Source organism: Spea bombifrons, chromosome 3 (assembly GCF_027358695.1).
Source record: "Spea bombifrons isolate aSpeBom1 chromosome 3, aSpeBom1.2.pri, whole genome shotgun sequence".
Taxonomy (NCBI): domain Eukaryota; kingdom Metazoa; phylum Chordata; class Amphibia; order Anura; family Pelobatidae; genus Spea; species Spea bombifrons.
The window spans coordinates 90015328-90043321 of NC_071089.1; the positions used below are offsets into that span (position 1 = coordinate 90015328).

The following is a 27994-nucleotide window of genomic DNA, read 5'->3' on the forward strand; positions in this document are numbered from 1 at the left end:
TGAATAATAAAGTCAATACTAGCCATCAGAATGGCGGTATAAAAATGATTTTGCTTTCCAGCTGAAAGGCCAGGCCGGTGAATGAACAGAACCTTCCTGGGTCTTGTGTCCTGCAGGTTTAGAATAACACATCAAGTTTCAAAGTATGGCTTTCTGATATAGGACCAAGTGATTTAGTAGTTGCTTTTAGCAGCTGTGTTAGGTATTACATCTGATCTTCACTAAGATGGAAATAATAAAAATATTGTATGCTTAGTGAGGGAAAACTCAGATTAACATGATTTTTAGTAAGGTGTCTTGGCATATTAAGTGGTTGTTTCTACAGTGAGCCCTTGCAAATCCCTAAAGCTAAAGCGGTTGGACATCAAAATATCCTACAATAAAATAACCGGAAAAAAGAGTCTGAAAGAAATTAAAAAGCATTCTTAAAATACCCATGCTTATCACGACATCACAGTAGAGATTCTTTTTTATTTTGTAACCTGAGCTACTGTCTGACTCACCCGCTCAAGTATTAAATGTATTCTTCTTTCTAACCAAAACCTTAAGACGTTCCAAGCCAAAGTCCACTGCCTACTTCCTGGGTTGTTATTTACCTGCGTACGCTGAGCATTCGTCTCATACAGGTCTGTAGGAATGCTATCTCATACTAGAGGAGCTGGTTTGACTGCAAGATCGTGTTCGGAACTGGATATTTTTAACTCCTAATCTCAAATCTTAACAGTATGGAGTACATACAATCGGTATACGTAGGATTTATGGATTGCTTATGCAGATGGCACCTATGAAGCTACACCTGTTTGAGGAATCTTGAATTTGAAGGGGTTGGATTCATTACAAAAATGGTTTTTGGGACTAAACCAGCAGAATCTAAAGCAATCCAAATGGAGACCAAAGGTGTGTTGCTGTTGTCTGGATATTTCTTTGTTTCCTTTTTACAATCATGTACAGCTCAAGCCAAGAGGAAAATGAAAACTCTGAGGCTAGGTTTTGTATATATGTATTTTTTAGATACATGTTTTTATTTTTAATATATCCAAGTAATAGGGGATTTTAGTAGTTTAGTTTTATATTCATCAAAACCACCGTCACCACCCTGGATTAATCTTGAATACACAAGGTACAGAGAACTAGGTACTGGGTGTACTGTATGGATATGTTTGTACAATTTAACAGGGACATCAGTCGGAATGTGTATTCACTGTCAGCTTAAGAACATAGCATATGTTTTGTGATCAATACATGCTGTATGACTATTACCTGTCCACAATGAACTACTATCCTACTTAAACCTGCAAATATTCCAGGTCTGAAACAGTCTTTTCCTGCAGATGTAGTAACTGTTTTACATTTTGTTTTATTATTATGGTATTATTATTATTATTATTTATTGTTTTATATATTCAGCGGGTAGACAGGACATGACAAGTAGTATGTAACATAACGTTAGACATACAGAAACAACAGATTGGCCCTGCTCACACAAGCTTACAATCTAGAGGATATTTATAATTTCCTTTCTTAATGTGTGGTGATGCAACCATTTTTACTGTAGCTGGGATAGTTCCAAAACGGGTAAGATTTAACCCTAGAGAACATATACATCATTATAACACTAAGTTATAGAGCACTAGCAGATGCTGTCGCGTTGTTACAGTTGGGGAACAGCGAAAATTAACAACAGTATCAAAATTGCCAATATACAATTTGACAATAAGATTACTATGCATTGGGACACAGTGGTAGAGAAGCTTACCGTCTATTAGGAGGTTAAGGGGAATGAGATGGAAGGACTGCTTGGGCGAGGATGATTTAATTGTAGTGAAGTGGAGAACTGAGTGGCCTGGAGATCTTAAAGTAAAGAGGGCTTTTTAAGAATGTAGGTTGATTGTATTAAGTTGTATGCTTCTCTGAATTTGTGGGTTCTTATTGTTTAAAGTAAGTAGTGGGGAATCCGACCATTACAGGATCGGGAATTTTGGAATATAGGTAAAAGATTCCTGAATATGTACATCCAAAATGCCCACTGAAAAGATATTTTCTACTACTACTATTTCATGTTTCATTTTCCAAGTGTAAGAAAAATGTATTCTCATTCTCTCCAGGCCTCAAAACTCAGGCTTTTCAGGTTTTCAGTGTCTACACCTCACAGTACCAATCAGTATGGTAGAGTTAATACTCGGGAGCCCCTCTGCCTCAGTCCCACACTTGTGTACCCCCTATACCCCTAGCCTGAATAGTAATCCCTGGAAGAAGCTGTCCTTCTTTAACATGGGAGACTGGTGGAAAGGGGGTTTACTTTTTAACATTAAAATAAAAAAGTAGTGAATTTATCACTGTGGAAATAAAATCTGCATAACTATTTTGCTTGTGAAACGCAGTGTTTATTATCGTTTTGTATTGTTTTTACAGGAAAAAATCTTAACCTAATATTTTTCTCATTTAAGATGGACAAGAATCAGAAAAGGACCGTGATGTTCAGAAAAAGTCTCCTTTTGATCTGATTTTTAACCAGATACAAAGAAAAAAGTCCAACAAGGGAAAGAGTGATTTTTTCCAAGTAAACAGGTTTTTCAGAGGATTTGAGAGAAATGTGGCAAAGCCTGAGAAGGAAAATGCACCCCAGGAAACTGATGGAGCACAAGCTACAGATCCCACCCCAGACAATGTTGATGGAAACTCTTCTACTGGTATATGTACTTTGTTAAATTCACAGACTAATCAATGTGAGGCAGTTTAAGGCACAGTCATACTTATGTAACTAATGTAAAAGGGACCAATTGCCTTCACCCCAGGGTCACCTTAGGATCCTGCAGCAGTTGCCCCTTGAGCCCCCAGGAGCCTGCCATAGTCTAGTGGATAGACTTCTAATGCTTCCTACTTAGAGTCCTGTGCACTCCGCTCTTGGAGAATGGCTGATATAATGTAATACCCCAATGCCCAGCATCAAGTGTTAGTGTCTGTACCCCTACTAATAGATATAAACAGGCTCACAGGAAAGCTTCCCCCAAGCCTTATTATATTTGAAGAGTATCCTGCTGGTATCCATTGTTGCTATGGTAACAAAGCAACTTTTCATACGTGATAATACAGAATTATTTAATATATGTAATTTATGATGACTAAATGCCCCCTTAAACTGGAGGTTCTTATCAAAAAAAGTGCCTTATGGGGCTTCACTGAGTTTAATGGCTGAAGTAGCCATCTTGTTACTCTAATATGACCCCTCTTCCTATGGAAATGTGATCTCATAACTTCTGACTCATCAGTCAACCTTAAGAGCTAAAAACCCAAGGACCAGCACCGAGGCCAAGTACTCGATAATATGCCCATGTCTAGGTAAGCAGGGACCACTCAAGGTTTTAAAGGGCTCTAAAGAAAAAAGAAGGCCCGTTTTCAAAATGAGTAATGAAAAGTTTGTTTAAAAAAAAGATACATTATAGTGATATAAATTAATGAGGAACACATCCCACATCAATTACATCAATGAGACTTCTAGAGAACGGTTTAATCTCATTGTATGATATCCCCACCTCTGTATTTAAGTATCACAAAGGTTTAAAATATTTTTTGATGGTTTGGTTATATTAAATATACGGTAATTAGCATTATTTTTAAAACCAATAGTATTACATATTGCACCCTCATTTTCATGACACTACTAACTCTTTTGGGTCGGCCACTGACTACAAGAACACATTTCACAGAATCATGCAATAAAATGTTGGCTGCGTGACTTGCTTATATATTATGTTAAAATGTTATTTAGTGTTATGTGGTTTTACAAAGTGCTACATTGTTAATTTATTTAGCAGAAAAAACAGAATTTGAATCGGAGGAGTCTGCTTGGTGGAAAGTGGAGCAGTTGATGCAGAAATTTGGAAAACGAGCAGAGAGAAATTATATCACTCTAAACAACTGTGAACTGACAGCTGCTGACATGAAAGAACTCAGTAGGTCAAATGTCAAATTATTGAAAATGATATTTAAGATACTACTTTCTGCAATTGTCACTAGATGTCACATGAAGGTGTCAGGACTGATTAGTCTAATACTGTTAAAAATGTCTATGTTCAGCACCTTACTTTGCACTACATAAAGAAAATGTAATGTCAAAAAGCCATGGATCTTCAGGGCATCAGTGCCTTTTTTACTGACAATGTGGTAAATACATGGAACAGCCTGCCAGCAGAAATGAGAGAGGCTAATACAGTCATGCATTGGATAGGCATATGGCTACTCTGACTCTAATCTGAGACCATAGCCTAAGGTTTGAGTCTCTACTAATGGAAAAACCAGTTGGTTCTTATTTGCCATCAAATTCTACGTTTTTATTTTTCTAAGGAGCGAGCCAATTAACTCTGAATCCCCCTAAGCAACAACGGAATTTAAATATTAACTGGTCTGTCTGTGAGGTAGATCTATGGGGGAAATAAAGTATATTTATGGCTTTCAATACTAGCTGTATGCTGATGACACTCAGATTTACCTATCCTCTTCTGATCTCCCTCCCTCTGTCTTAGATCGTGTAACTAACTGCCTGGCATCTGTCTCTAAATGGATGTCGGCATGTTTCTTAAACCTCAGTCTCTCCATAACCAAACTCCTCATATTCCCTCCCTCCAATGTTAAGATTCCCTCATCAGTCTCCCTCAATGTTAATGGTGCAATCATCTCCCTGTGCCTTACTGCTCACTGCCTTGGTGTCACCTTGGCTTCTCTTTCACCCCACGCATTCAGTATGTCTCAAAAAAACTATCTCCATCTTAAAATCGTCTCTGTTCGTCCCTTCCTAACACAAGATGTCAATAAGGCTCTTGTCCATTTTCTCATTATCTCGCACCTTGGCTATTGTAACTGTTTTTGCTGGGCTCCCTCATACCCATCTCGCCCCTCCACAATCCAGCAAGAACGCTGCTGCTAGACTTATCTTCCTCTCCAATCGTTTTATTAACACCTCTCCCCTCTGTCAGTCTCTTCACTGGCTGCCTGTTCGTTTCAGGATTCGTTTCAGGATTCATTTCAAAATCCTGACTCTTACTTTTAAAGCCCTTCACAGCGGTTCCCCACCCTACATCTCCTCACTCATCTCAAAATACGCTCCTAACCGGTCACATCCAATGATCTCTGTCTGTCCACTTCTGATTTCTAGCTCTCATGCACGCTACAGCATTTCTCAAGGGCTGCCCCTATCCATTAAAATTCCCTCCCGGCCCATCCATCTTTCCCCCTGCTTTCGGTCCTTCAAAAAATCCCTCAAAACCCATAGTTTTAAGGATGCCTAGGAACTTACACAATAACACCCCCCTCCCATATTCATTAAGCTCACCTTTCTTAGTCCCTCTCCCACAATACTTATGCTAGTGTAGCTGGTCCATATGTAACAATGTTATGTTATATACTAGCTGTTATGTCCTGTGTACCCATTGTACAGCTCTACGGAATATGAAATATAAAAAATAAGAATATTTTTTTAATAATTAGTATCACAAGCCCATATGTCTGCCAAAGTGACAGAAATTTGAGTTTGTGACAAGTAATAACAATAAAATCTGGCAAATTTAGCAGCTTATTCCAACCTGCCATACCTGTTGGATTTTTGCTACATTTTGAATCTGGCCCTTTTACCAACAGGCAGCATCACTAAATTCACTAAAGGGAGGGTTGATCGGAGTGTTTGCAGGAGAGTTGTGCTTCAGTTTCTTGACTTCTCTATACAATAGAGCCGAAGAGCTTGGTTGGCCATGTATAATACATGGTAAATCCATCCATCTTCTCATCCATTGAACTATGCATTATAGAAGGCCAGATCAGCCTTTCTTGCCAGAGGAACTAGCTAATGTCGGTCCTTCATAATGAATAGTGAAGTCAAGCAGTTAAAACCGCAACTCTCATGCCAAATCTCATTTTAGTGAATGAACTCCTTGTGTAATATGCTTTCTTGAGTGCTAATTGTGTCTTGTTTTTGTAGGCGTACTTCTGTGTTGTCTATCAGATGTGGAAGAGCTCGACATTTCATGGAATGATCTGATCGGTGGATCTGTGCATTTGCTGACCTCACAATTCAGTCATATTAGCAATCTTAAAATACTGGCTCTAAGTAACTGCAGTCTCACGGTCAATGACTTTGTCGCTTTAGGTAAAGTGGAGGCTTTATTGAAAAAGGTTCATAAATGATGGTAAAGCATCTGCTTCTTGTGTTATTAATTTTAACATATATGAAGTTGTCTAAGGTCCTCATTGGCTTATCAGGCCCCCATAAGACCTATATTAACATTAGCAGATTAATGTTTTATCACTGTGATGATTATTTCTTTAGTAAAAAATGTCTGGCACCAAAGACCCCTGCTGTTAGTGAAAGAAACTTAGCGCATGGAACGCAGAGAACAAAGCTAGATTAATTTGTTGTTTTTTATCAAAGAACAAATATTTATAGGGACATGTGGGACATGTTGAATGACTCAAGAACGCATGGTATGTTAAATCTCCTAAAGTTTAGGATGCAGCAGGGTTTTGCTTATTAGTCGGGAATGTATAACCCCAGTGAGTCCACTCAATAAGGCTTTACTGATCGATGCATTACTCAGATAGCACAATGACCCCTTACTTAAGAAAAAAAAAAGTTTATTCTGTTACATTTGTCTATGTTTATGTCATGAAAGACAAAAAAAATAATGCTGTAGGAATTTCAATGTACCAATCACCTCCCTAAAAATAAACAGAAGACCGAGTTATGCAAAATAGTTTTCACTTGCCTATTTACAATGGGTGGATAATTCACATATAGGAAAGCTGCCAGGATCCAGTTAAACAATACAGAGCCATGTGTTAAGGGCATATAACTGCTCAGGGTGAATATGCGGTATAGCCACATACACTGTACTTTTGTAACGTTTATGTATAGCTGACACTTTTGATGATCCTTTTTTTGTTAGGAGAAGCTCTCAAATTGGTTCCTCATTTAGAAGGACTTGATTTGTCGTGGAACACTCACCTAGGTGGAAATCTGACCAGCGTCACCCAACACTTCTCCAGCCAATGTAACATAAAGAGCCTTAATTTAACAGAATGTAACCTCAAGTCACAAGACATTGACGCCCTAGGTAAGATGCCTCCTACTATTCTTCTGGCCTTCACATGTGCTCTGGTGAATATGTACAGTATATATAACTAAATAAACTAGAGAAATTACTAAATCATGTTAAATGAAGCATAGTTGTCATAAAATGGTACAGGATTAAAGAGCCATCAAACATTTTAAACCACCTAGGCTTCTATGTAGAACACTACTTTCTAGTTTAACACTAATTATTTTTGGCTTCTAGCACAGGCTCTAAGTAAGATGCCGAAACTGGAGTCTTTGGATCTTTCAGCAAACAAAGAAATTGGGGCTGTTATCATGAAAATCACTGAGGAACTGATGCTCTGCTCTTATCTGAGGGAATTAAAGCTTCATGCTGCTGGCTTAAAGCAGGACGGCATCAAGAATTTAAGTGAGTAATCATGAGGGATTAATAGTGTTGTGAAAGTAATTGTAAAGGAATCCAGTGGTGTGAGTGTGTTTCCTAAAATACATAAATCTAAGTTTTACTTTACTGTCTTATATATATATACAGTCTGTCTATCTATCTATCTATCTATCTATCTATCTATCTATCTATCTATACCTTCATTATCCTAGGCATAGGGCATACCAGTGCACGGGTTCATCATAATGGCCATTTCCGCAAAGCCTTTAAAAGAAGCAAATATGTCACACAATAGCAAGGGAGATATCTATAGTTTTCTCATACAGTAGACAGTGCAGAGAAGGTTAGGTATGATTCTTCCAAAAGGGCAATGAAAAATAGGTAAATACAGGCCAGGTATGACGCTTGTTTCTTTCTCCCTGCTTGCGTTCTGCAGGCCTTAGTAGAGGATTCACTGTTCATGTAACTCTCAGCTTGCATGATGTTTAGGAATCAAGTGGTAAGTACACAAAATCTAACATTAGACAGGGTTGATGATGCTAATGAGCACTGGCTGCACAATTTGGTGACAAACAATCATGTCTCACGCCTTGAGCGGTTATTTTTCTTTCACCTGATTAACGGAAAAGTATCAGGTTTGGACAGACAGGATAAACCAGTTTTGTGTATTACATGGGTGAGATCTCGTTGTTCTCATCATATCGCAAAGGATTTTACTGTAAAAATGTAAGGGCGCGGGCTTATTCTTTTAGTTAAAATACCAGTTTTTTTTGCACATACTAAAGAGCGCAATAAATGCTGGAACCAGATTTTTACCTTGTGTCATATATGTCTTTGATTGAAATAAATAAATGTGTATTTCATATGTTTACAGTATTTAATAAATAAAAATGACTCAAGCTTGCTTATTGATACAGACCATATCACATGTTCCCACCTAGCACCGAGTAACGTCACCTTTCCTAGGTTCTGCGTTTGAGCACTGGCCATGTTTACGACAGCTTGATCTGTCTGGGAATAAGGAAGCTGGAGGAGGATTTCGAGAAGCGGCGGCTCGTCTTACGTCATTCAAGCAACTAGAACTCTTAGATATTCACAAGTGTTGCCTTTCAGCAGATGACATCGCAGCTCTTAGTAATACCTTTTGACTTTTTATTTTTTACATTATAATGTCGAGTACTAGCTCTCTGAAAAATAAGTCACTATACATATATATATAAATATATATATACATATATACACATGCACACTACATTTCAAAAGATTGGGGTCACTTAGCTGTTTTCATGGGAAAACAAGAGACTTTCTAGCTGCAGTAACATAATTGGAAAGTGGTTTTCTAACGATCAATGTGCTGTTGGAACCCAGGCATGATAGGAGTGATAAAAGGGCTTTTGTACGCCTATGAAGTTTCCCGCTACAATATTCATTTACAAAATTAACATCTACAGTGTATTTCTGAACTATTTCATGTTATTTGGCAATAAACAATAATTGTTGCAAGACTCACAGAGTATGGAAAAGCTTCGGTTGACATTCTTTATCAAAAGTCCGGTCATATGTCAAATCACCATATATTGCTCCACCATTGATACTGTATATTCTTCTAAAATGCTTTGTTTTTGTTTTAAAAGCCCAGGTCATTCCTTTGCTATCAAATCTCCAAGTGCTGAATATATCATCAAATAAATCTGTTGGCCAGTCCCCTGAACATCTTTTCAGTAGACTGAGATTTTTGCCAAAGCTCAAATCCGTGATCGCCAGCAACTGTGCCTTAAGGACAGAATCCATTGTAGCACTAGGTACGCTCTTGTTTTTATTTCTACAACATCCCCAAAGTAATTGCAAATAGTTATAGAACATGTCCCTTGCTCTTCTTCTTGTCCTATTAAAGCTGGACCCTATAGTGCAACATTAAACCATGCTCTGCCATATTAAAGGGATCGACACGCCAGCTTTTTTTTGTTTTAGGAATCATTGAAACAAAATTATGTATCACTGGAATGATAACCTGTTGGCCAGACTAACAAGTCAGACTAACTACATTTTATATGTTCAGCTGAAGCATCCAACTATCTCTTGGACCTGGAAATTCTGGATCTATCATGGAACAAGTGTGTCGGAGGAAACCTAAAACTATTTTCAAAAACCCTAAAAAACACAGCTGCCCTCCACAGTCTGATGCTGAGTTCCTGTAACCTGGTGACTCAAGACATGGCAGTGTTGGGTAAGTGTTATAACCATGAAGGCTTGCCATTGTTTACAGAAAAATAGCAAGACATTCTCTTCCAATTGTATCTTTCGTTGGTGACAAAACTATATTTTAGCTAAGGCATAGGCTTACTATATTGAAAAGAGAACATGTATTTATAATGTATAATCCTACAGAGCAGAGAGTGAAGCCAAACCTGTAATGTGTATTTTTCATTACCCTCTAGAGGCAAAGGGTTGGCGTATTAAATCTACAATAAGTTGTCTTTTAAGTGGATATTTTATCTAAAATGAATTAATGAGTTGGAAAATTAAAAAATGATTTGTTATTAAACATATATGTTTAGTGCCAACTTTTTAAATAAAATGTCAATACTAACTTAAAAAATTTTAATACGTTGCTAGAAAAATCCTAACTATGGACATTGTAGAAAGTACTACCTGCAGTTTAAAACAAAACAAAACATTGAATTGCAAAGACATTTAACTGATATACAAAGTTTATAAAAAATATTCTGCAATAGTTGTATTATCAGACTTATTGTTATGTTTCAAGCCGTATTCAAGAATATTTACGATACTTAGAAATTCCCAAATTATTTCTTTAATCAAGTACAATTTTCATAATCGTCAATCATAATTTTAATTGAGAATACTTCTCATGTGACACAAACACGTACACTGAGGTTGTTACTGTCAGAAATGGGATATATTTGGGGTAAGGGAATTCCAGGTGCCCAGTTACTACAGAATTGGGGAATGCTACATATATACAGTATATACAGTATATATATATATATAAGACAAAATGCCGCCTGGGGCGAAGTTTAAAATGCCCCCCCCATTATCTATCCGCCCCGTAATTACCTTTCAGCAGTGCTGCGGTGAGTCTCCCTGCTCAGTCTCGGTGCCAGCTTGTAATGCCGAGCGCCGGAAATGACATCATCTTCCGGCGCTCAACATTACAAGCCGGCACCGAGACCGAGTTAGAGGGCTTGCAGAGGAGAGAGTGAGGGGCGCCGAGCGGGTACTGACAACTTGGTAAGATAAAACCACTCGGCGCACTCTCTTCTCGGCTTTTAAAAAAAAAAAGCAAAGTGCCGCCTCTTCAAAAGTGCCGCCTCTTCAAAAGTGCCGCCTGGAACGGTTGCCCTGTATATATATATATATATCAATATTAAACATGCACAGCATAAAGAATTTGCAAACAAAAAGAAATGTGTTTTGCCTCATTTGCACCAGTTTCAGATTTTATCACATATAAATATATATTTAATGTATTTAATATATAATGTATTTAATGTATTTAATATATATAATGTATGCTAGCTGTAGGGTACCTGCTCCTCACGTGCTTACAATGTTTTTCAGCATCAGCGGTACAGGATGGACACCTGCAGGATTTACAGCTACTGGATCTTGCGTACAATGATACAATATCTGATGAAGGATGGGGTCTATTTTTTGAAAGTTTAGGTGACCTAAAGAACATTGCTGAACTAGATATAAGCCTACGGCCTTCTTCCAGTCGTCATTGCGGACCATGGTTCATTCATTTGCTTTCAAGCTTCTTAAAACTGCCTAAACTCAAAGACCTGGGAATGCAGAGATGGGTGCTTTCAGATGCAGAGCAGCAGCAACTGGACCGTGTTAGTAAAGAGAGAACTATTAATATTAATTTTGACTGATCTTTGTCCCCAGTCTACCCACAAGTGTTGAGCACACTTTCTTAAAGACAAAGTAAAGTCTATGTATATATAGCTAGAATTTATTATCATCAAATTATTTCATGAATTAGTTAAAAAATGCAATTGGACAATAGCATTGTTAGGCCAGAGATAATTTAAAACATTAGTTAGCTGTTTTAAAAATAATGCTACACTAAGAAATAGATATAGCCCAGAGAACATGGAATATTTCATTGTTTTTTTTGTTACCAGAAAATGTTTCCATCTGAAGAAGAGGTCTTGAAAGCTTATGTATCTTTTTTTATCTTAGTCTAATAAATCACCACTGTGGCCTTAATGGTTTGTCAATATTCATTGACAGTAAACATAAAGAATTTGCAAACAAAAAGAAATGTGTTTTGCCTCATTTGCACCAGTTTCAGATTTTATCACATGGAGTCAAGTTATCCATTTTGCAAGTGTTGTTACGTAACAAATTGATTACATTTGTTTAGTGCATCATGTGTTGTATTTAATGTGTTCATAATGTGTTTCTACAATTTTCGTTTTATTAAACATTGTGGATTTTATAAATTGCCATCATTTTGTGAATTATACATAACATTTTGAAAAATAGGGTGTTTCCTGGGCCTTTATCAGTATGTTTTCTTCTTAAAGGTGAATTCCAAATGATCCGGAATTGTAATTCTTATATCTCAATATATTTATTGTATTTGTTTATTATGTAATATAATTACCTCTGTGGTTTTAATTTGCTGAATATGGGAGCTGCCATCTTCCTGCAGTGCCACAACTAGCAGTGTGTTACAACTTTCTACTCTGGCTGATTACAATACAGCTTTCACAAATGGATTATGGTAAATGCGCACAGAATACTGGTTAGTGAACTATATATTTACACTTATTATCACCAATAAAGGCGATGAATGCCAGACTCACCCTAATCTAGAGCCCAGTGTGTTTGCTTATTTTAATAACTGGAAGCCTGGTTAATGATCATAGTAGACAAAAACAGCCCAGTAGTTCTTTACAAACCACAGCCTCCTCGTTTCCAGGATTTGTTCTGTCCTTCCAACAGGGTACAATGGTAAAAAAGCACCTCTGTTTGAAGATTCACTAGTAAGATGTGTAGTAGAGTGAAGAGGGTTTATTTTAACAAAATATAGGCTATACATTTGGCAAAAAGAGACAGAAAAACGTTTTGCCAAATTTACATAGAGAAAGATTCATCCTTACAGACTCAACAATTATTTCCATCAGCGATTCAGATGATATAACCAGGCTGGCTCTTTGTACAAGAGTCACAATCTTCATGTGGTTTTACTACCTTAGGGCTGAGACCCTCTTGGTACATAACTGTTTCAATGAAGCAGCTGGAGACCATGGATTTCCACAAGCTTATTCATTCCTGCATATCTCCTCAATTATACCACACGTAACCCAGGTATATCTGTGCAAGAAAACATCCATAGTAGTCTAACAGGCTAGCTGAGACTTACAAGTGCTCTCAAACAAATGCCCAAGGTGGCTCTCAGCCAAAGTCCCAAGGTGGGCTTTGTTTTCTTGTACAGATACACATGATATAGTAGTGTAGCACTGAGCAATTACCCAGCTACAACAGATTTTGAACTTTGCTTAACACAGAAGTAGAAAAGCAAACTGATAGTATCATTACCATTTATTCACTCTGTTGCTTTGTGTTATATCATATCAGAAGTAGAACTGGTAAATGATGCACACAGTGACAGAAAGTATACAATTCATGTCTATGTATGTTGCATTAGTTTATTGCCTATAAATTCTTAGGAGCTGCTATCAAATAGATGCCAGCTTGTTGTCCTCAGTTTTTCTTCTTCCCTTTTGTTTGACCTTTCTTGTCTTTGCCTTTTGTTTTCTTATCTTTTTTGGATTTCTTTCCTTTTTGTCGAGCATTGCTTAAATACGCAAATGGCCCCAGTCCTTTCCGTACCAAGAGCCCACGCCACCATGCTTGGATCTGAAACACATATTGAAAATTGTTATATACTTGTTATCATTACTTCCTGCAGATACCAGAAACATTCCATACATCTGAGAGACATGTGCGTGTATTGTGGTATTTTTTACTTAAACTTAGAGACACTATGAACTTATTTTTTTTTTTTTTTAAAAGACAAGATTGCCTTATGTAGGGATGATTCAGAGAGAGTTCATTACTAATTTGAGAACATCCAGAGACATAAATTAGAATAATGTATTGGAAGTATAGACCTACTGGCTTCATTACTACATAACAGTTAGAACCCTTGATAACAGCCCTTGATGATCACTCAGCATGGACAGCTGCCATGCTCCCCTGTTCCCTATGGGAATGTTCACACGAGGCATTTGCCTGTTATGCCCAAACCACCTGTCCTCGACTGTCAGTGGGATATCTTGTCTCCCTGAATTATCTAACATAATAGAGCTTCATGACGTAACATGGGGTGGTTGTGATTGAGTGGCACAGACATGGATTCAAGTGGACAGGATGTTTAAAGTAATCTTATTACACACAATACCTGAACATAGAAGAAACATCTCTGTTTATTGTTAAAGTAAAATGAAGCTGCATAAAATGAGAAAGGACACATAAGTGGTTGGTGGAGAGGGTAGGGAGACATTCAGAGAGCGTGAGAGAGCATTTTTGTTTGTTTCATTGGGGGCCTCTCTTTTTCTGTTGTTGGGCATTCATATGAATTGATGAAATTGCCAAGATGTGTCTAGTAATTAGTGATATTTACATTACTACATATGTAATAGCAGTGATGCTGAAAACAGAAGATAGTTTTCCTGCACTTCCTAAATGAAAGGATGCCATTGGATGCCAACAATTACTAATATTATAGCTACTACTTATAGAGTGCCAGCAAGTTTTCCAATAATGTACTTCAGGATGCATATATATTTCTGATATAGTGATAGTGTAGACATCATACCGTATTGGCCCGAATATAGGCCGCACTTTTTTCCCCCACTTTAAGTCTTTAAAGTGGGGGTGCGGCCTATATTCGGGGTCTAGCGCCCGACGCCCGGGACATGCAGTCCCGGGCGCCGGGCAGAAAGCGGGGTCAGGATACAGATCCCCCGCAGCGGTGCAAGGGACCTGTATCCTACTGTCTGATACGCTCAGACAGCCTCCCCTGCCAGCACTTCCCACGGGGGGGAGTACCGGCACGGGAGGTTGTCTAAGCGCATCGCACGGACGTTCACCGGCAGCGGCGATGCGCCGTTGCCGGTGAACGTGCGCACGATGCATTCTAACCCCCCCGACTTACCAGGGCAGACTCCCGGGTGTCTTGCAGGGCCGGCGGAAGACATCTACGCAATACGCGTATACAACTTCCGGTGCCGGCACTTCCGCTGAGTGCCGGTACCGGGAGTTGTATACACGATGTGCATAGATGTCCCCCTCCGGCCCCGTAAGACACCCGGGAGTCTGCTCTGGTAAGTCGGGGGGGGGGGACAGAGTGGCAGCATATCGCGGGGAGGACAGAGTGGCAGCGTATCTCGAGGGGGGGGGACAGAGTGGCAGCGTATCTCGAGGGGGGAGGACAGAGTGGCAGCGTATCTCGAGGGGGGGAGGACAGAGTGGCAGCGTATCTCGAGGGGGGGGAGGACAGAGTGGCAGCATATCTCGGGGAGGGGGGGAGGACAGAGTGGCAGCGTATCTCGGGGAGGGGGGAGGACAGAGTGGCAGCGTATCTCGGGGAGGGGGGGAGGACAGAGTGGCAGCGTATCTCGGGGGGGAGAGGACAGAGTGGCAGGATGTTTTTTGGTGCTTTTTTTTAAGAAAAAAAACTTTTTCTTTAAAAAAGCACCAAACTTTTAGGGTGCGGCCTATATACGGGGGCGGCCTACATCCGAGCCAATACCGTATATCCCAATTAAGAGTTGTTACGACTATGGTGAATAATGTTGTGGAAAATATTTCATTTATGGTGCATACCTTTGTGGCAAATGCATTTTTACGCCTCTTTTCCTTTAAGTATTCCCAGACATAGGATTTTCCGAGGTTGTACACCTCAATGGGTGGGTCTACCAAGGCATTTCCATCAAGCAAAATCACCTCCAACTTCTGCAACAGGTCCAAGTTTTCTGGAAGACTAGAAAGTTGATTGTTCTGAAGAGACAATTTCTTTAAACCTGGAAGAAAACTTTTAGAGGTTGGTGTTCCCAGAATAAGATGCTTCTGAGGTCTCTTCTTCAGTTGCAACTTATTCAGGAATGTGCTGGAACCTTTTGGCCCAGGAGAGAAAGGGCTAGATCTGCTGTCTAAGGTAAAAATACTGTACACCTGCCGTCCAATGGTACTACGATCACTTGACATCTACTTCAAGAGACAAAGACAACTTGCCTTAAGTTACTGGTGTGTTGTATACTAAATGGATTGAATATGGGGTTTCTAAAAATGCAACAAGTTTTCCATCTCCAAATGTTTTACTTTTATAGAAATAGTTTCTGCAAAATCAACAATTATTTTGAAAAAAATGTCTATAGCTGTGCATCTGGTGCTCTTGCTCGATATTATCTCAAAATAAATCCCACAGTACAGTGTATGATATTGAAGTTACCTTGAAGCTGGCAGATCTCATCTGGTAGGCGTTTTAAAAGGTTGTTGTGACAATCCAAAACTTCTAGATTTTGCAGTTGGTTAAAAGTTGATGGAAGAAATTCCAAATTGTTGTTTTCAATGTACAACTCCTTCAAATTCTAATGGGACAAAATGATAACACTGCATAAAGTAGTAGTTAAAATACCACGTCTAACCCAGCTTTACACAGCAACACCACTTGTTGTCTTCTTTCTGGAACATCATACTGACTAGGCCTTCTTCATTAAATTATCAATTTACCTCATGGTGAAAATTTTGCTCAATCATACCAACTATAGGTCTACATGGATTATTTTAACAATATGCTATGGTACCTTACATGACCTTATCATTTGCACAGGCCAGAATATTTCCTTTAACCTTTTTGGGAACATTGCACAACATATATTTTTTACATGTTATTTTCGGACATGGTTATAAAAATTATGCACTCTAAATAAAAATCATTAGTCAGATTCAGTTATTTCCTAGTCAACCATCTAGTGCAGGGGGTCGACAAAAAAAATTAGGAGCCTGCTTTTTTTCTTCACACCTTAGAGTAACACACTCTAACACCATATGCTGATACACACACTTATGCAGTGCTGCCTATCTTCTCCTGGCACCCTATTATTTCTTGCGAGGGGTGTGGTGAGGCAAGTGCCATGCATTACGGCCCCCGCTATACCCCCCGGCGGAAAGCAAAGCCACGTCCTCATTATCAAGTGTCAGGATATGATATCCCGGCTCTTCGGTTCAAACTGTTGCAGCACCTTTTATAGTAGTGGGCTGGTTGGGGACATCAGAGATCTCCTTTGTAACCGGCTCATTGAGCTGTGACAGGCCTGATCACCCAGCACAGGGGTCTGCTGCACTTGGCTGACAGCATACGTTGCTGCCCCATCCATACAGTCTATGTGAAAAGTCTTGCTTGAATTCAAAGCCTGTTAGTAGACCCCCAATAAAGCACTTTGTAATGTTGTTGAGTAAGATGGATACAAATCTATATAGTAAAATACAGAATGGCTTTTGGGGCCAGGCGTGAGATAATTTTGGGATACTTTTTTACCCTTCCATGCAGGTTGTGTTAGTTTAAGGGATGCATATTGGGCTGACTGCAGAGTAACTTGTTACTGTATATTGTTTCTAATATCGAGGAGCTGATGATACTGTTTCAGGCTGACTGACGGGAGACTGGGCTATCCATAAGCAGCCTGCTACCCGAGATTACTGCAGTCTTCAAAGTAATAGACAGCTCAGTGGCATTAGAACTGCCTACAGGAACAATTAATTTTGCAGATAATGTTTTTTTGCATCTATAGGGATTTAGAGAATTTTACAGTCTATAAGCCACAGTGGACCAAGTTCCATATGAATCTACTTACTGACAATTAACAAAAAAACTAAACAGATGTTGTAGGGTTGGCATACTTCACACAAATACAAATATTTTTACTATTCCCCCTTACCTTTAACTTAGAAATACTTTCTGGTAAGTTTGAAAGTCTGATCCCTTGATCTTGTCCAATATACAGTCTTTCTAATGACTCAATGAGGCAAATTTCCTCTGGGAAGGAACTAAATCTGTTTCCACTGAGTCCCAAGTGAGTAAGTTTGGAGAGTAACTTCACTTCCGGGGTAATCTGAAGCAAGTAAAATGGTGCATATTATGATTTAGAGCATACCCTTGTACGCGCGGTGCATGGTACATCCACTCTGTGAATCTTTTATTGATTGTATTTTAAGATAATACTATCTATCTACCTACTGTACATTGATTATCTCTCTTTAGGTCAAGGTCTCAGAGTGAAGGAGCCATGTCTTCTGCTTGTTCCAAACCTTCTAAAGGATTTTACTAATTTCCAAGAAAAATCAGGTTAATTTCAAAATAGGTCTTACTCATTCTTAAAATCTAAGCAAATTTGTGGTATATTTTAATGTAAACTCTTAAATTATAATTTAAACTTTATCCATACAATAAAATGATGTCACACTCATAACTGATATGGTGCTACAGGAGTCAAGAAACCTGCGTATGCAAATAAAATGTGTATTTGTATATTTACAAAACTAGAAAACACATTTATACTTACCATACGTATTAAATTGTCATCCAGAGATAATATTTGGAGATCATTCAGGCCACAGATTACATCAGGAAAATCTGTGAAATAATTCTGACTAAGATCCAGAATTCTAATGAAAGTCAGTTTGCCAAATGCTGGCGGTAGGTTTTTTAGGCCAGTGTTTTTCATGTACAGAACACAAAGGGACTGCATTTGGCATAGTGGGGATGGAAATACGCGAAGTTCATTGTCTGACAGTGCCAGTTCATTTAATTCATTTAGACCAGTGAGTTTATGAGGAAGCTTTTGGAGTTTGTTATAAGATGTGTCAAACACAGTCATCCTTGTACAGTGGTACAGGGATTTTGGAATGAATGAAATGTTGTTAAAGCCAACAAAAAGTTTGCGAAGCTTTGACAAGGATCTGACTTGAACAGGTATTGATTTGAGTTTATTTTGTTCAAGGTCAATCACTTCAAGACTAGAAAGTGAACAGATCTGCAAAGGAAATTCCTCAAATTTGTTGTTCTGCAGGTAAATTTCCTTTAGGTTTATTAGGTTAACTATTTCTGGTGGAAGGAACTTTAAATGGTTGCTGGATAGGCCAAGTAGTTGCAGGTGGTAAAGGTTTTTGCATAATTCGACTGGGAACACTTCAAGATTTATACTGTAGAGTCTAAGTTCACGGAGCTGATGTACTTTGCTTATTATTTCCAATGTGCTGGAAGACAGTGGATTGTTGCTAAGATCTAGGCTATGTAGACTTTGTAGGTCTGCAAGCTCCTCACAGACATGTTTGATATTATTATTATTCAGGTAGAGGACTTTCACATTCCGAAGGTGGCTAATCTCCTTTGGAATCACTTCGATTTGGTTTTTCTCCAAATGAAGTTCCTCTAGCTCTTCAAGGTCTAAAACAGGAGCAGGGATTTCAGTATGCTTTTTTCCTGCGAAATCCATAAAAAATACATGATGCCGCAGCTGCCGTGGTAACTCCTCCTCTGGCTCGGACTCTTGTTTGACTTGAACCATCTCCAAGAATTGCTCATTAGTACCCAACGAAACTGATGTGACGGCATTTGAAAATCGAACGCTCAGCATCTTGCCAGTCGTGTTTTGACTGAACTCAGGCATACCTGCATTCAGATGTAAACTATGGAAGAATCTACAAAAAAATAAAAGCAACAAGTTTTTTTTAGAATGTCATTATTATTTTTATTTGATGAAAGCAATCACAATGGCTTTGGGAGCTGCAACTACAACTAAAAAAGTCACTATGTCCATCAAGGCATAGTCTTAAAAATTAAAGTATTTTTTGATAACAACGCTGTCCAGCCGTTGCGCCGGGAGGATGAGGGCCCATGCTCCGAAAATTTTTGAATACCCACCATGGCTTCTTTCCTTTTCTGTTTCTTCCAATCCTTATTTTATAGCTGCCACGGGAGAAAGAAAAATAGCAAATTTGGCTGATACATTTACTGGCTAAGTGAAGTATAACAGATTGCACGATGACATGACCATATAGGTCTATTCTTCAGACATACTTTGCCTTTTATACTAACCCTGAAGAAGAGACGTAGATTGTGTCCAAGTCTTGAAATCTACTATATTTAAGATAGCCAATAAATATATCATGACATTTATTTTGACATTATTATCAGCCTGGGAATGCTAAATATAACAATGTGACTGGTACAAACCTGCATAGAGTGACGGCACTCTAAATAAATGCGATTACATCCCTTCTTATGGGATGTACAGGAGTGAAGGGCATACGTGGTGTCGCATATATGTGCCATTAACATATGCATATACAGAATTAGGAAACTTCATAATGATATGTATATACAGAATTAGGAGACTTCATGGATTCTGCTGCACATGAAATAACAACACTATACTTATGGCAGCTTTTTGACAGATTAACACAATAATTATTTAAATGTGAAATGTATTTTGTAAAAATTTTAGCAAATAAATCAGTAAATATTAATATATATACTGATTTGCTACAAATTTTACAGGATTGTCTCCTGAGTCCCTTCCATACACAACACAAAGATTTAGGTACCGTGACCTATAAGTATAACACCACCAAGCTCGGCTAGTGATAAATGCGCAGCATGTCTTCCTCTGAGGTCTGACAGTGTGTTCTGCGTGACACACACCCGTCTTAGCCCGTGGACCCACACTCATTGGTCGCTCTCGGTTTACCTGTGTGTGTCCGAATTTGTCAGGCCCCCCGAAGTTTCGGACCCGGTGGGTAGAGGTTACACAGGGATCAGCCGGGCCCCGTGTGAAGGGTATTACTTCCAGGAGATTGGTCACCATGGCAACCGGGCGCCAACAACACGCACGGAGCAACAGGCAGCCTCTGTGTATTTACAGCGACGGACGGGCTGTACCGGGAGAGTAGCAGGTAACAGCCCCGTGATTACTATCACACATAGGGGGTATTAACGTATACCGCCATGTATATGACTGCAGTCATTGTGTTCTGTACACATTGATGCGGTTTTTACGTGTCCCGAATACTTATATACTAATATGTATGGTGGCTCATAGTCTGTGCATATAATATATAAATAATTCAATCCACGAATACCTACATGTATCTGCAAATGTATGTCTCTCTTAATACATGTTTCTTAGAATCCAGCTGCCCCATGTCTATATCCACTTATTTCTATATGAACATGTATAAGTGCAGCCACCTATATATAACAATGATCATAGTGACCATACTTGTAACTTGACAATGTCATGAAGGAAGGGTTAACTATCCGTATTAAACTTTCCAGCCATGTCACTAAACCTGAAGCAGCAGTACCTGGAGGCTTGCACTGAGTATAACCATCCAGTAAACGCATTCATAGCCGAAATGTTCCTACAAGTACAACTTTCTGAGTAAGTATGTTACCGTCAATATGTCAGAGCACATTGTCAGACTACACATCATGAAAACTAGCATGCATATTTCAGCTGTCCAAATGCACAAGTGCAATTTGTATACTATACACCCATAAGCTCCCTACTTCAGGTTAGCTCCTGGTGAGCTTCCACTCATACAGTTCTCAGTCAGCCTTTGGCTATCCAGAAGCTGGCTGACATTTAGGAATTAGGATTCGGTAACATCTGATGGTTTGTTCCATAAACCTGAGATTTAGAACCTACTAGTCAGAGCTACTAGTATGTATGTATGTATGTGAACATGAATGTGTATGAATACATGTATGTGAGCATGAATGTGTGTGTTAAGATGAATATGTGAAAGCGTTTGAGCATGAATGTCTAAGTGTTAGCAATGGTGTGTATGTGTAAGTGTATGTGAGCATAGATCAGTATGTGTAAGTTTTTGTGTGTGAGCATGTATGTGTAAGTGGTGTGAGATGGTATGTGTGTTAGCATGATTGTGTGTTTGCGTGTTAGCATGGATCTGTATGTTTTGTGTTTGTGTGTAAGCATGAATGTGTATATATAAGTGGTGCGAGAGGGAGTGTGTGTAAGAATTAGTGTATACATGTGTGTTAGTGAGGATGAGTAAGTACATGTGTAGGCATGTGTATGTGTTTTAGCATGTGAACATTTGTGTAAGTGTGTTTACATATATGTTCCAGATTATATGTTGCAAGAAGGCACAGACAGGCTTTTTGAGGGCAATGATGGCACAGACCAGCTGCTTGGGGGCACTGACAAGCTGAGGGCAAATATGGCACTGGCAGGCTGTTTAGAGGTTAATATGGCACTGATAAGCTGCTTGGGGGCAGAGGTGGCACTAACAAGCTGTTTGGGGCATTGGGGGAAATGTTGCTTCATGAAGTTGTGGGGGCCTGGGGCAATTCTCCCACCGGGCCCTGTGGACTCTATTTTCGCCCTGTCTGATGTCCCTCTTTTCTAGGAGCTCACAATGATTTCTGATCACTGCCACGGTAAAAGTCACCATAATACTTAGAGAAACTACAGTAAAGGTGTTTATATAGGACCTTTCTCAGGGACACCTTCAAACAGGAAAGAAACATTTGACGGCAGTTAAGAACCATTTGACCCATCTAGTCTGCCTGATTTTTCCCAGCTTTAAAGACTCAAACCTTTTCAAGGAGACTTATATGCCTATCCCATAGATGTTTAAATTCCCTTACATTGTTATCATCTACCACTTGTGCTGGGGGCTGTTCCACTTATCTACCACTCTCTCGGTAAAACAGCCATAGGTCATGAGTATGCAAAAATTCCCACGCCTGTATACCTTATTGCCCACAGTGTTTATACTTTGGGGCATATTCAGTAATGAGTTCGCAGAATTATTAAGCACTGAAATGGCCCTACATAATGCAAATTTAATTTACGGTATTAAGTCACTCCACCAGATTTTATCTTGAAAAAGAAACCACTTTATTACAATGCGGCAGCTCCAGATGTATTTAGGTAATGATTTTTAAAGCATAAAAAACAGAGCAAAGACATGTATACTATCGCTGTAAGAATCCTGCAGTTCCTTATTAGATAGTTTTTTTTGCCTCTCTGTAGACAGCATGCCATCACTTTAAAGATCTGTGGAAATAACCGTCTGGTCAAAGTGGAAAGAGTTACTGATGAAGATTTCCTTGTTGTTTCTAAAGTTTTATCTCAAAACAGTTTTATAAAAGGTAGGTATTTTATTTACATTAGTTATGCCAAGTATCCATTCACAAAACAAATCATTCTAGTTTGTTTATATCCACTATATAGGCATGTTGGCCCTTTAGGCATATGGTAGGTTAAATCGGGCTGTACAACTCTTCTCTCAACTCCCTGATTAATGAATACAGTCCATGTATGTAATGATCAAAATATTATGAGTTTAACAATATATATATATATATATATATAATTTGAAATCGCTTGATTTTATAATAACACTTACAAATCCCCAAAATTATATGAGCGGCTATAGATTAATAGATTGTTAATGTTATTGTCCTTTTCATATATTGTCAGCTTTCATTTCACGTCACTTTTGTAACAGAATCTACTGGCACTCTTTTTTTCTTTCAGATCTTGACCTTAGATATAACAATTTAACAGATAATGGGGCAATCCATATTGCAAACTTTCTTAAGGTAGGCATTATTATTATTGTATAAGTTTGTACCTCATGAGTACCCATCAATGTAAGTTTGTATAAAAGTATAAACTGTACATATTAAAACAATCGGAGAAAAATATTGTATTAAACCATAAATGAGTGTATCAAAACCATCATTTTTTTCTGATTTCCAGGACAAATCATCTTTACTTAGTTTAAATCTAATGGGAAATGACATTGGTACAGAAGGTGCAAGACATATTGCAAGAGCCCTACATGTAAGTGAAATCCCAACAGTCTCAGTCTGCTTTATTAGCATTTTCCTTTTTTATTGGTGAAATGATGCACTTTGTTCCTCCCCGTAATTAAGATATATATTTCTCAGCTCTGACATCCACAAAATGCATATTAAGGGTATTTCATGAAACTTTCCTTTATTCCCAATGATCCTTCAAGAGAAGGATTCCATTATTGGACGGTTCCAGCATTTTAAGTCTGCTTATGTTTGGAAATTTGTATTGATTTTTTTCACAGAATAATGAAACTCTCAAAAGCCTGCGGATGACTGGTAATAAAATTGGAAACAAAGGAGGAATGTTCTTTGCTTCTATGCTGCAAATTAATTCAGCACTGGAAGAGGTGGATCTTGGTGACTGCGACTTGGTAAGTACATCGTTTTTAATTGTATATCCCCTACTCAGTTATTGCGACAGTGACACTTCTGCCTTAAGTTTAAATTCCATGAAATATTTGCTGGGAGCACTTACTGAAAACATGTTTGGGGGTCTCATTATACCCCTTTTAACTCTCACATGAGCCAGCGTTGGAGATGGCTGGCAGTGAGTATGGTGCATTTGCATGCTGGCACGCAGGAGATAGGGAGTAGAAGAAGAGGATAATGCATAGGAGGATTCTGATAAATCCCTCTATTCATTTATAAAGAGGGGGGTGATTCATTTAAAAAGGGACATGTAACTACCATATGCATATAATGGCTGATATGTCCCTTTAAATATACTTTTTTTTATCAATTATGTTGTATTTTCTTACAGGGTATAGAAAGTCTGATAGCATTTTCAACTGTGCTGTTGCACAACAGATCTGTGAAATCAATCAATCTAAATCGTCCTTTATTTTACGCCTTACAGGTATGTTTAAAAAATACAGCTCAAAACATGCACAAAAAGTTAAAAACAAAAATTATAATTTTCTTCTCCTCTCTGTAAGTTTATCGACTTAAGAAATGTAAAATACTTCTTTTTCAAGGAGGACACTACAATTCATATCGCTAAGATGTTGAAAGTCAACAACACTCTTCGGGAACTCCATCTAAGTAAACACGAGATGACAGATTTTGGGGTTCAACGTCTTTGCGAAGCATTGCATGAAAACTCCACTTTGAAGTATCTTGATCTCAGCTGGTAATAATTCTTCCTTTTGCTCCATAAGAGAAGGCAAAAAATCCATAGCTCCTTAAAACACAGCGCAACCATAACTGCTGTTTCTTATTCTGTGTAAACAAAGTGGACCAGCATGGGCCTTTATGTAAGCTTGATCCTTTCTAGAAGCCATGTCTTGTCCCAACGGAAATTCTAAATATTAGCACAGTTGTATTTTAAATTCTGACCATGCATCAACTTCTCATATGTGTGGATTTTTATTGTAGTTTGTAAATTATAAATCCAGGTATATAAAAGAAGTAACTCTCAGGTATTTGTATTGGTAAACTCCACGATGTGGCCAGGCTCTGCTCCAGTAGGATTATGCCCCTGGTTCTTTTGGAACAGATTAATAATAAGTTAATGGAAAAAAGTTTTACACTTTGTGTATTAAACTTTACTGCTTTTAAGCTGAAATATCACCATTTAGCAGGGAGATGTACATTTTTATACACATGCTGTGTGTGGCCGCACACTGCAGGACCTGATCTACTGCTGAGCGGTAGTATCAGCAAGCATAAGACTGTATATAGTCACCGACCAACCCAAGTCCAGGCCTGACCACAGCTTATCTGTTCAAACTATGGCAGTATGTAATCTTGTGCAACATCTACACCTATGCGCAGCACTTTAAACAGAAGGAGGTGAACTGGGACACTCAGAAGGTTCCCAAATAAACCCCTTTAGGTACAGGTCTCAGTTTGTTTACTTAAAAGGGTTCACAAGCAACAAACACATGTAATTAGGACATGAGGGATAAACAATATACTCATGTACATTTTATGACAGGTGCACTTGAAATAAATGTTATGATGGGCAGATTGTACCATGTTTCAAATGATATTTGATATGTAGGGCTTAAATCATCTCAGCATGTTCCGCTGTTACTGGCCCTAATATTTTGTTTAAAAATATTTACTTTTGGGTGAAGTGCTTCTGCTTACAAACTAATAACATAAAAGAACATTATTCTTGTTTTATGGTTCCACTAAATAATGCATATTCTACAAATGTTTATTTTTAACTCATCCAGCAATAAAATAACTCGTGATGGAGTTGCGTGTTTGGCAGAATTGCTGAAAACAAACACAACGTTGGAAATCTTAGACCTTACGTCGAACAGGATGGAAGACGACGGAGCAATCTATCTCGGGGAAGCCCTTCGATTGCACAACAGACACCTTAAAGCGTTGGTATTCCACTGAACACGTCATACTGAACAAGTATTATTAGGACAGTGACACCAATTTATGTTTGATGGGGCAATACTTGTAGGTACTTTAATCTTAATAATTTAGCTGGTGAGGTGCTGTAGATGCCTAATCTTTCACCATCCAATCATTATCTTGCTAGAGAAGATAAAATGTATTCACTGTAGCTGCAGTTCCGTTTTGTGGATACATTTCTACAAATTTGACATTCTTCCCCGTGTTGGCCTGTAGTTTTCTGAAGTGTGATCTTACGCTTCACATACAGACATGTATATATATATATAGGGTCCGTAACTGTTACCCCCTCCGGCATATAATCATGCCATAGCATGCTTATTGCTCCAGAGTCTAGAACCAGCTCTGGGTCATATGTGTTATTGGTCTCCTCCTTGGTGCCGATTTTCTTTTGGATCTATACAATGATATGAAGCTCGAGGTGAGTAGGTCTCAAATAATCCCTAAACTAGATGCATCTGGTGTATTTATATTTATCTGTTTTTAATTCTAGATTATCAATAGTAAGCAACAACATCACAGGAAAAGGAATTAAAGCCTTGGCAGCTTCGATTAAAGCAAACGAGAGCCTACAATACATCTACGTTTGGGGGAATAAACTGGACGAGGAAGCATGTGTGGTATGTTGTTTTTTATGTTATAGTACAGATTGTTATTTAAACACGTATCACTTTGATTACAATAGAAACACATATCCAAAAAAAATCAAGAGGAAGAACTCAAGCAAGTAACTGTCCTGTGTACATAGCTGAAGTACTTCTGGTTTACCTTCAATAATATTCAGGAACGTGATGCAGAAAATGTATCATCTACATTTAGTGTATGCACAGTAAGCAAATATTGTGTTGTCGTTTGTTATTTTAGCCTTCGCCATATCTGGAGGAAACAGACTGATAAAGACCCTTTGTTTGATGTCTCTATAACTTTCTGTTTGTAGGCATTTTCAGACCTCCTTTACACTGGTCGCCTAAGCCCTTCCTCCACAGATGTGCGGCCATATGTAGTAGACGGACATATCTATCTTGCAGAGCTTTTTCATGGACTCAAGAAGCATTATTACTGGACACCAAGCTTTGGGCCTGACAATAACACAGTTTGTAATTCTGCTCCTACATTATCAATGTACTAAATTTACCTAAGAAGCTGACATTTGATAGATATCAAGTAGTGTTTCTTTAGGATAAAAACTGTATTACTTAAATCAAATAAATTATTTTGAAAATATATTTTTCATTCCAGTGCTTCCAATATAAATACAGGGTTATTATGTCTCTTGTCATCAAAAGCGCAATCCATCACTGGCAAAAGTAAGTAACAGCTTGTCTTTAACACGGACGGAAGATTCAATGCTGTTTTAAAGGAACTGTCATTCATTTAGCGACAACCACAGTTGAAGATATATATACAGAGCAATTCTGGTGCCATTTTAAAGAAAATAAATAAAAGGAGAAAAGAGAGACGGGAATGAAGAGACAGAAAATAGAAAAGGGAAAAGCGGAAAAAGGCAAGATAATAAAAAGAGGTGTGTAAGAAAAGAAGAGAGAGATAAATTAGGTAAAATAGGTAAAATAGAGAAAAAATGGAGGGGGGAGAAAGAAAAAATAGATAATATACCTATTACATCTTTAACAAGAAGCAAAATCTGCTCAGAGTTGCAGTGCTCTGGACAGTGTCAGTCACGCTTCCCACAGAACCTCCACTGACAGAACTGCTGCTCAGATCTCCGGCATTTGCAACCTTCTCCAGGAGCATGAGTGGAATATCAACTCTCCTTAAACAGTGAATATCGTTCCTTTCCTTATGCATTCCAGGGCCCTGCTAAGGGCGGCAGATCAGCTATTTTCGCTTGTTTAGAGTCTTGCCAGTCCCCACCCTGCAGAATGCAGACTAACATGGCCACAAAATAGGTATTAAGAGGTACATCTGAGAACTGGGTCAACCTCTTCATTCTAGTGAAATGTCTCAGATAGTAGTAAATAGAACCTTGAACGTGACCTTGAATGATATCCCCAGAGGACCAATGACGTACGTGATTGGTCAGAAATGGTCCCATGTCATCACAGTCTACTAAATGAGAAATGGTCCTGGGTTAATCCGCCCAGTGCTTCCTTCTATCTATAGGTCTACAACAAAGTACAATAAAGGGACAGTTACAGTATCGTTTAATCAGTTTATGATGTAAAATCACACAAACGTTACACAAGATGAAAATAAAAAG

The 27994-nt window shown here is 38.4% G+C and overlaps 3 protein-coding genes across 5 annotated transcripts; 2 read left to right on the forward strand and 1 right to left on the reverse strand.

Annotated features, from left to right (window-relative positions):
* Positions 1-568: 568 nt before the first annotated feature.
* On the forward strand, positions 569-11440 carry LRRC31 (leucine rich repeat containing 31). Of its 3 annotated transcripts, none has more exons than XM_053459602.1 (10): positions 569-897; positions 2448-2690; positions 3813-3953; positions 5972-6139; positions 6936-7103; positions 7374-7493; positions 8436-8603; positions 9104-9271; positions 9529-9696; positions 11052-11440. In XM_053459602.1, exons 1-10 carry the CDS (start codon positions 843-845, stop codon positions 11366-11368), a joined length of 1716 nt encoding a protein of 571 aa, XP_053315577.1. In that variant the 5' UTR covers positions 569-842; the 3' UTR covers positions 11369-11440. The 3 variants fall into 3 exon arrangements, with proteins under 3 accessions (XP_053315577.1, XP_053315576.1, XP_053315575.1); XM_053459601.1 differs by having other exon boundaries at positions 570-897; positions 3816-3953; positions 7326-7493; positions 11052-11439; XM_053459600.1 differs by having other exon boundaries at positions 571-897; positions 7326-7493; positions 11052-11437.
* Positions 11441-13133: 1693 nt separating this feature from the next.
* Positions 13134-19180, reverse strand: LRRIQ4 (leucine rich repeats and IQ motif containing 4). The gene is made up of 5 exons (XM_053460386.1): positions 18074-19180; positions 17450-17623; positions 15961-16099; positions 15336-15532; positions 13134-13364 (listed from the first exon to the last, which is right to left on the reverse strand). The coding sequence occupies exons 1-5, from the start codon at positions 19178-19180 to the stop codon at positions 13209-13211; spliced, it is 1773 nt and encodes a 590-aa protein (XP_053316361.1). The 3' UTR covers positions 13134-13208.
* Positions 19181-20849: 1669 nt separating this feature from the next.
* On the forward strand, positions 20850-27186 carry LRRC34 (leucine rich repeat containing 34). The gene is made up of 10 exons (XM_053459915.1): positions 20850-20953; positions 22574-22692; positions 23081-23145; positions 23306-23389; positions 23646-23774; positions 24164-24259; positions 24378-24532; positions 25584-25739; positions 26270-26396; positions 26714-27186. Exons 1-10 carry the CDS (start codon positions 20850-20852, stop codon positions 26903-26905), a joined length of 1227 nt encoding a protein of 408 aa, XP_053315890.1. The 3' UTR covers positions 26906-27186.
* The last annotated feature ends 808 nt before the right edge of the window (positions 27187-27994 follow it).

Bases quoted from the DNA above. Each gene is read 5' to 3' on its own strand.
- LRRC34 (XM_053459915.1), top strand. From the start codon at position 20,850: ATGTCACTAAACCTGAAGCAGCAGTACCTGGAGGCTTGCACTGAGTAT. The intron at 23,390-23,645 runs GTAAGTGAAATC...TTTTTTTCACAG, and splicing joins ATATTGCAAGAGCCCTACAT to AATAATGAAACTCTCAAAAG. The intron at 26,397-26,713 runs GTATGTTGTTTT...TTCTGTTTGTAG, and splicing joins TGGACGAGGAAGCATGTGTG to GCATTTTCAGACCTCCTTTA.
- LRRC31 (XM_053459600.1), top strand. From the start codon at position 843: ATGGTTTTTGGGACTAAACCAGCAGAATCTAAAGCAATCCAAATGGAG. The intron at 898-2,447 runs GTGTGTTGCTGT...TTCTCATTTAAG, and splicing joins AATCCAAATGGAGACCAAAG to ATGGACAAGAATCAGAAAAG. The intron at 6,140-6,935 runs GTAAAGTGGAGG...TTTTTTTGTTAG, and splicing joins CAATGACTTTGTCGCTTTAG to GAGAAGCTCTCAAATTGGTT.
- LRRIQ4 (XM_053460386.1), bottom strand. From the start codon at position 19,180: ATGCCTGAGTTCAGTCAAAACACGACTGGCAAGATGCTGAGCGTTCGA. The intron at 16,100-17,449 runs GTAAGGGGGAAT...TTGTCCCATTAG, and splicing joins AAAGTATTTCTAAGTTAAAG to AATTTGAAGGAGTTGTACAT. The intron at 15,533-15,960 runs GTAACTTCAATA...GTTTTCTTCCAG, and splicing joins TGAGATCTGCCAGCTTCAAG to GTTTAAAGAAATTGTCTCTT.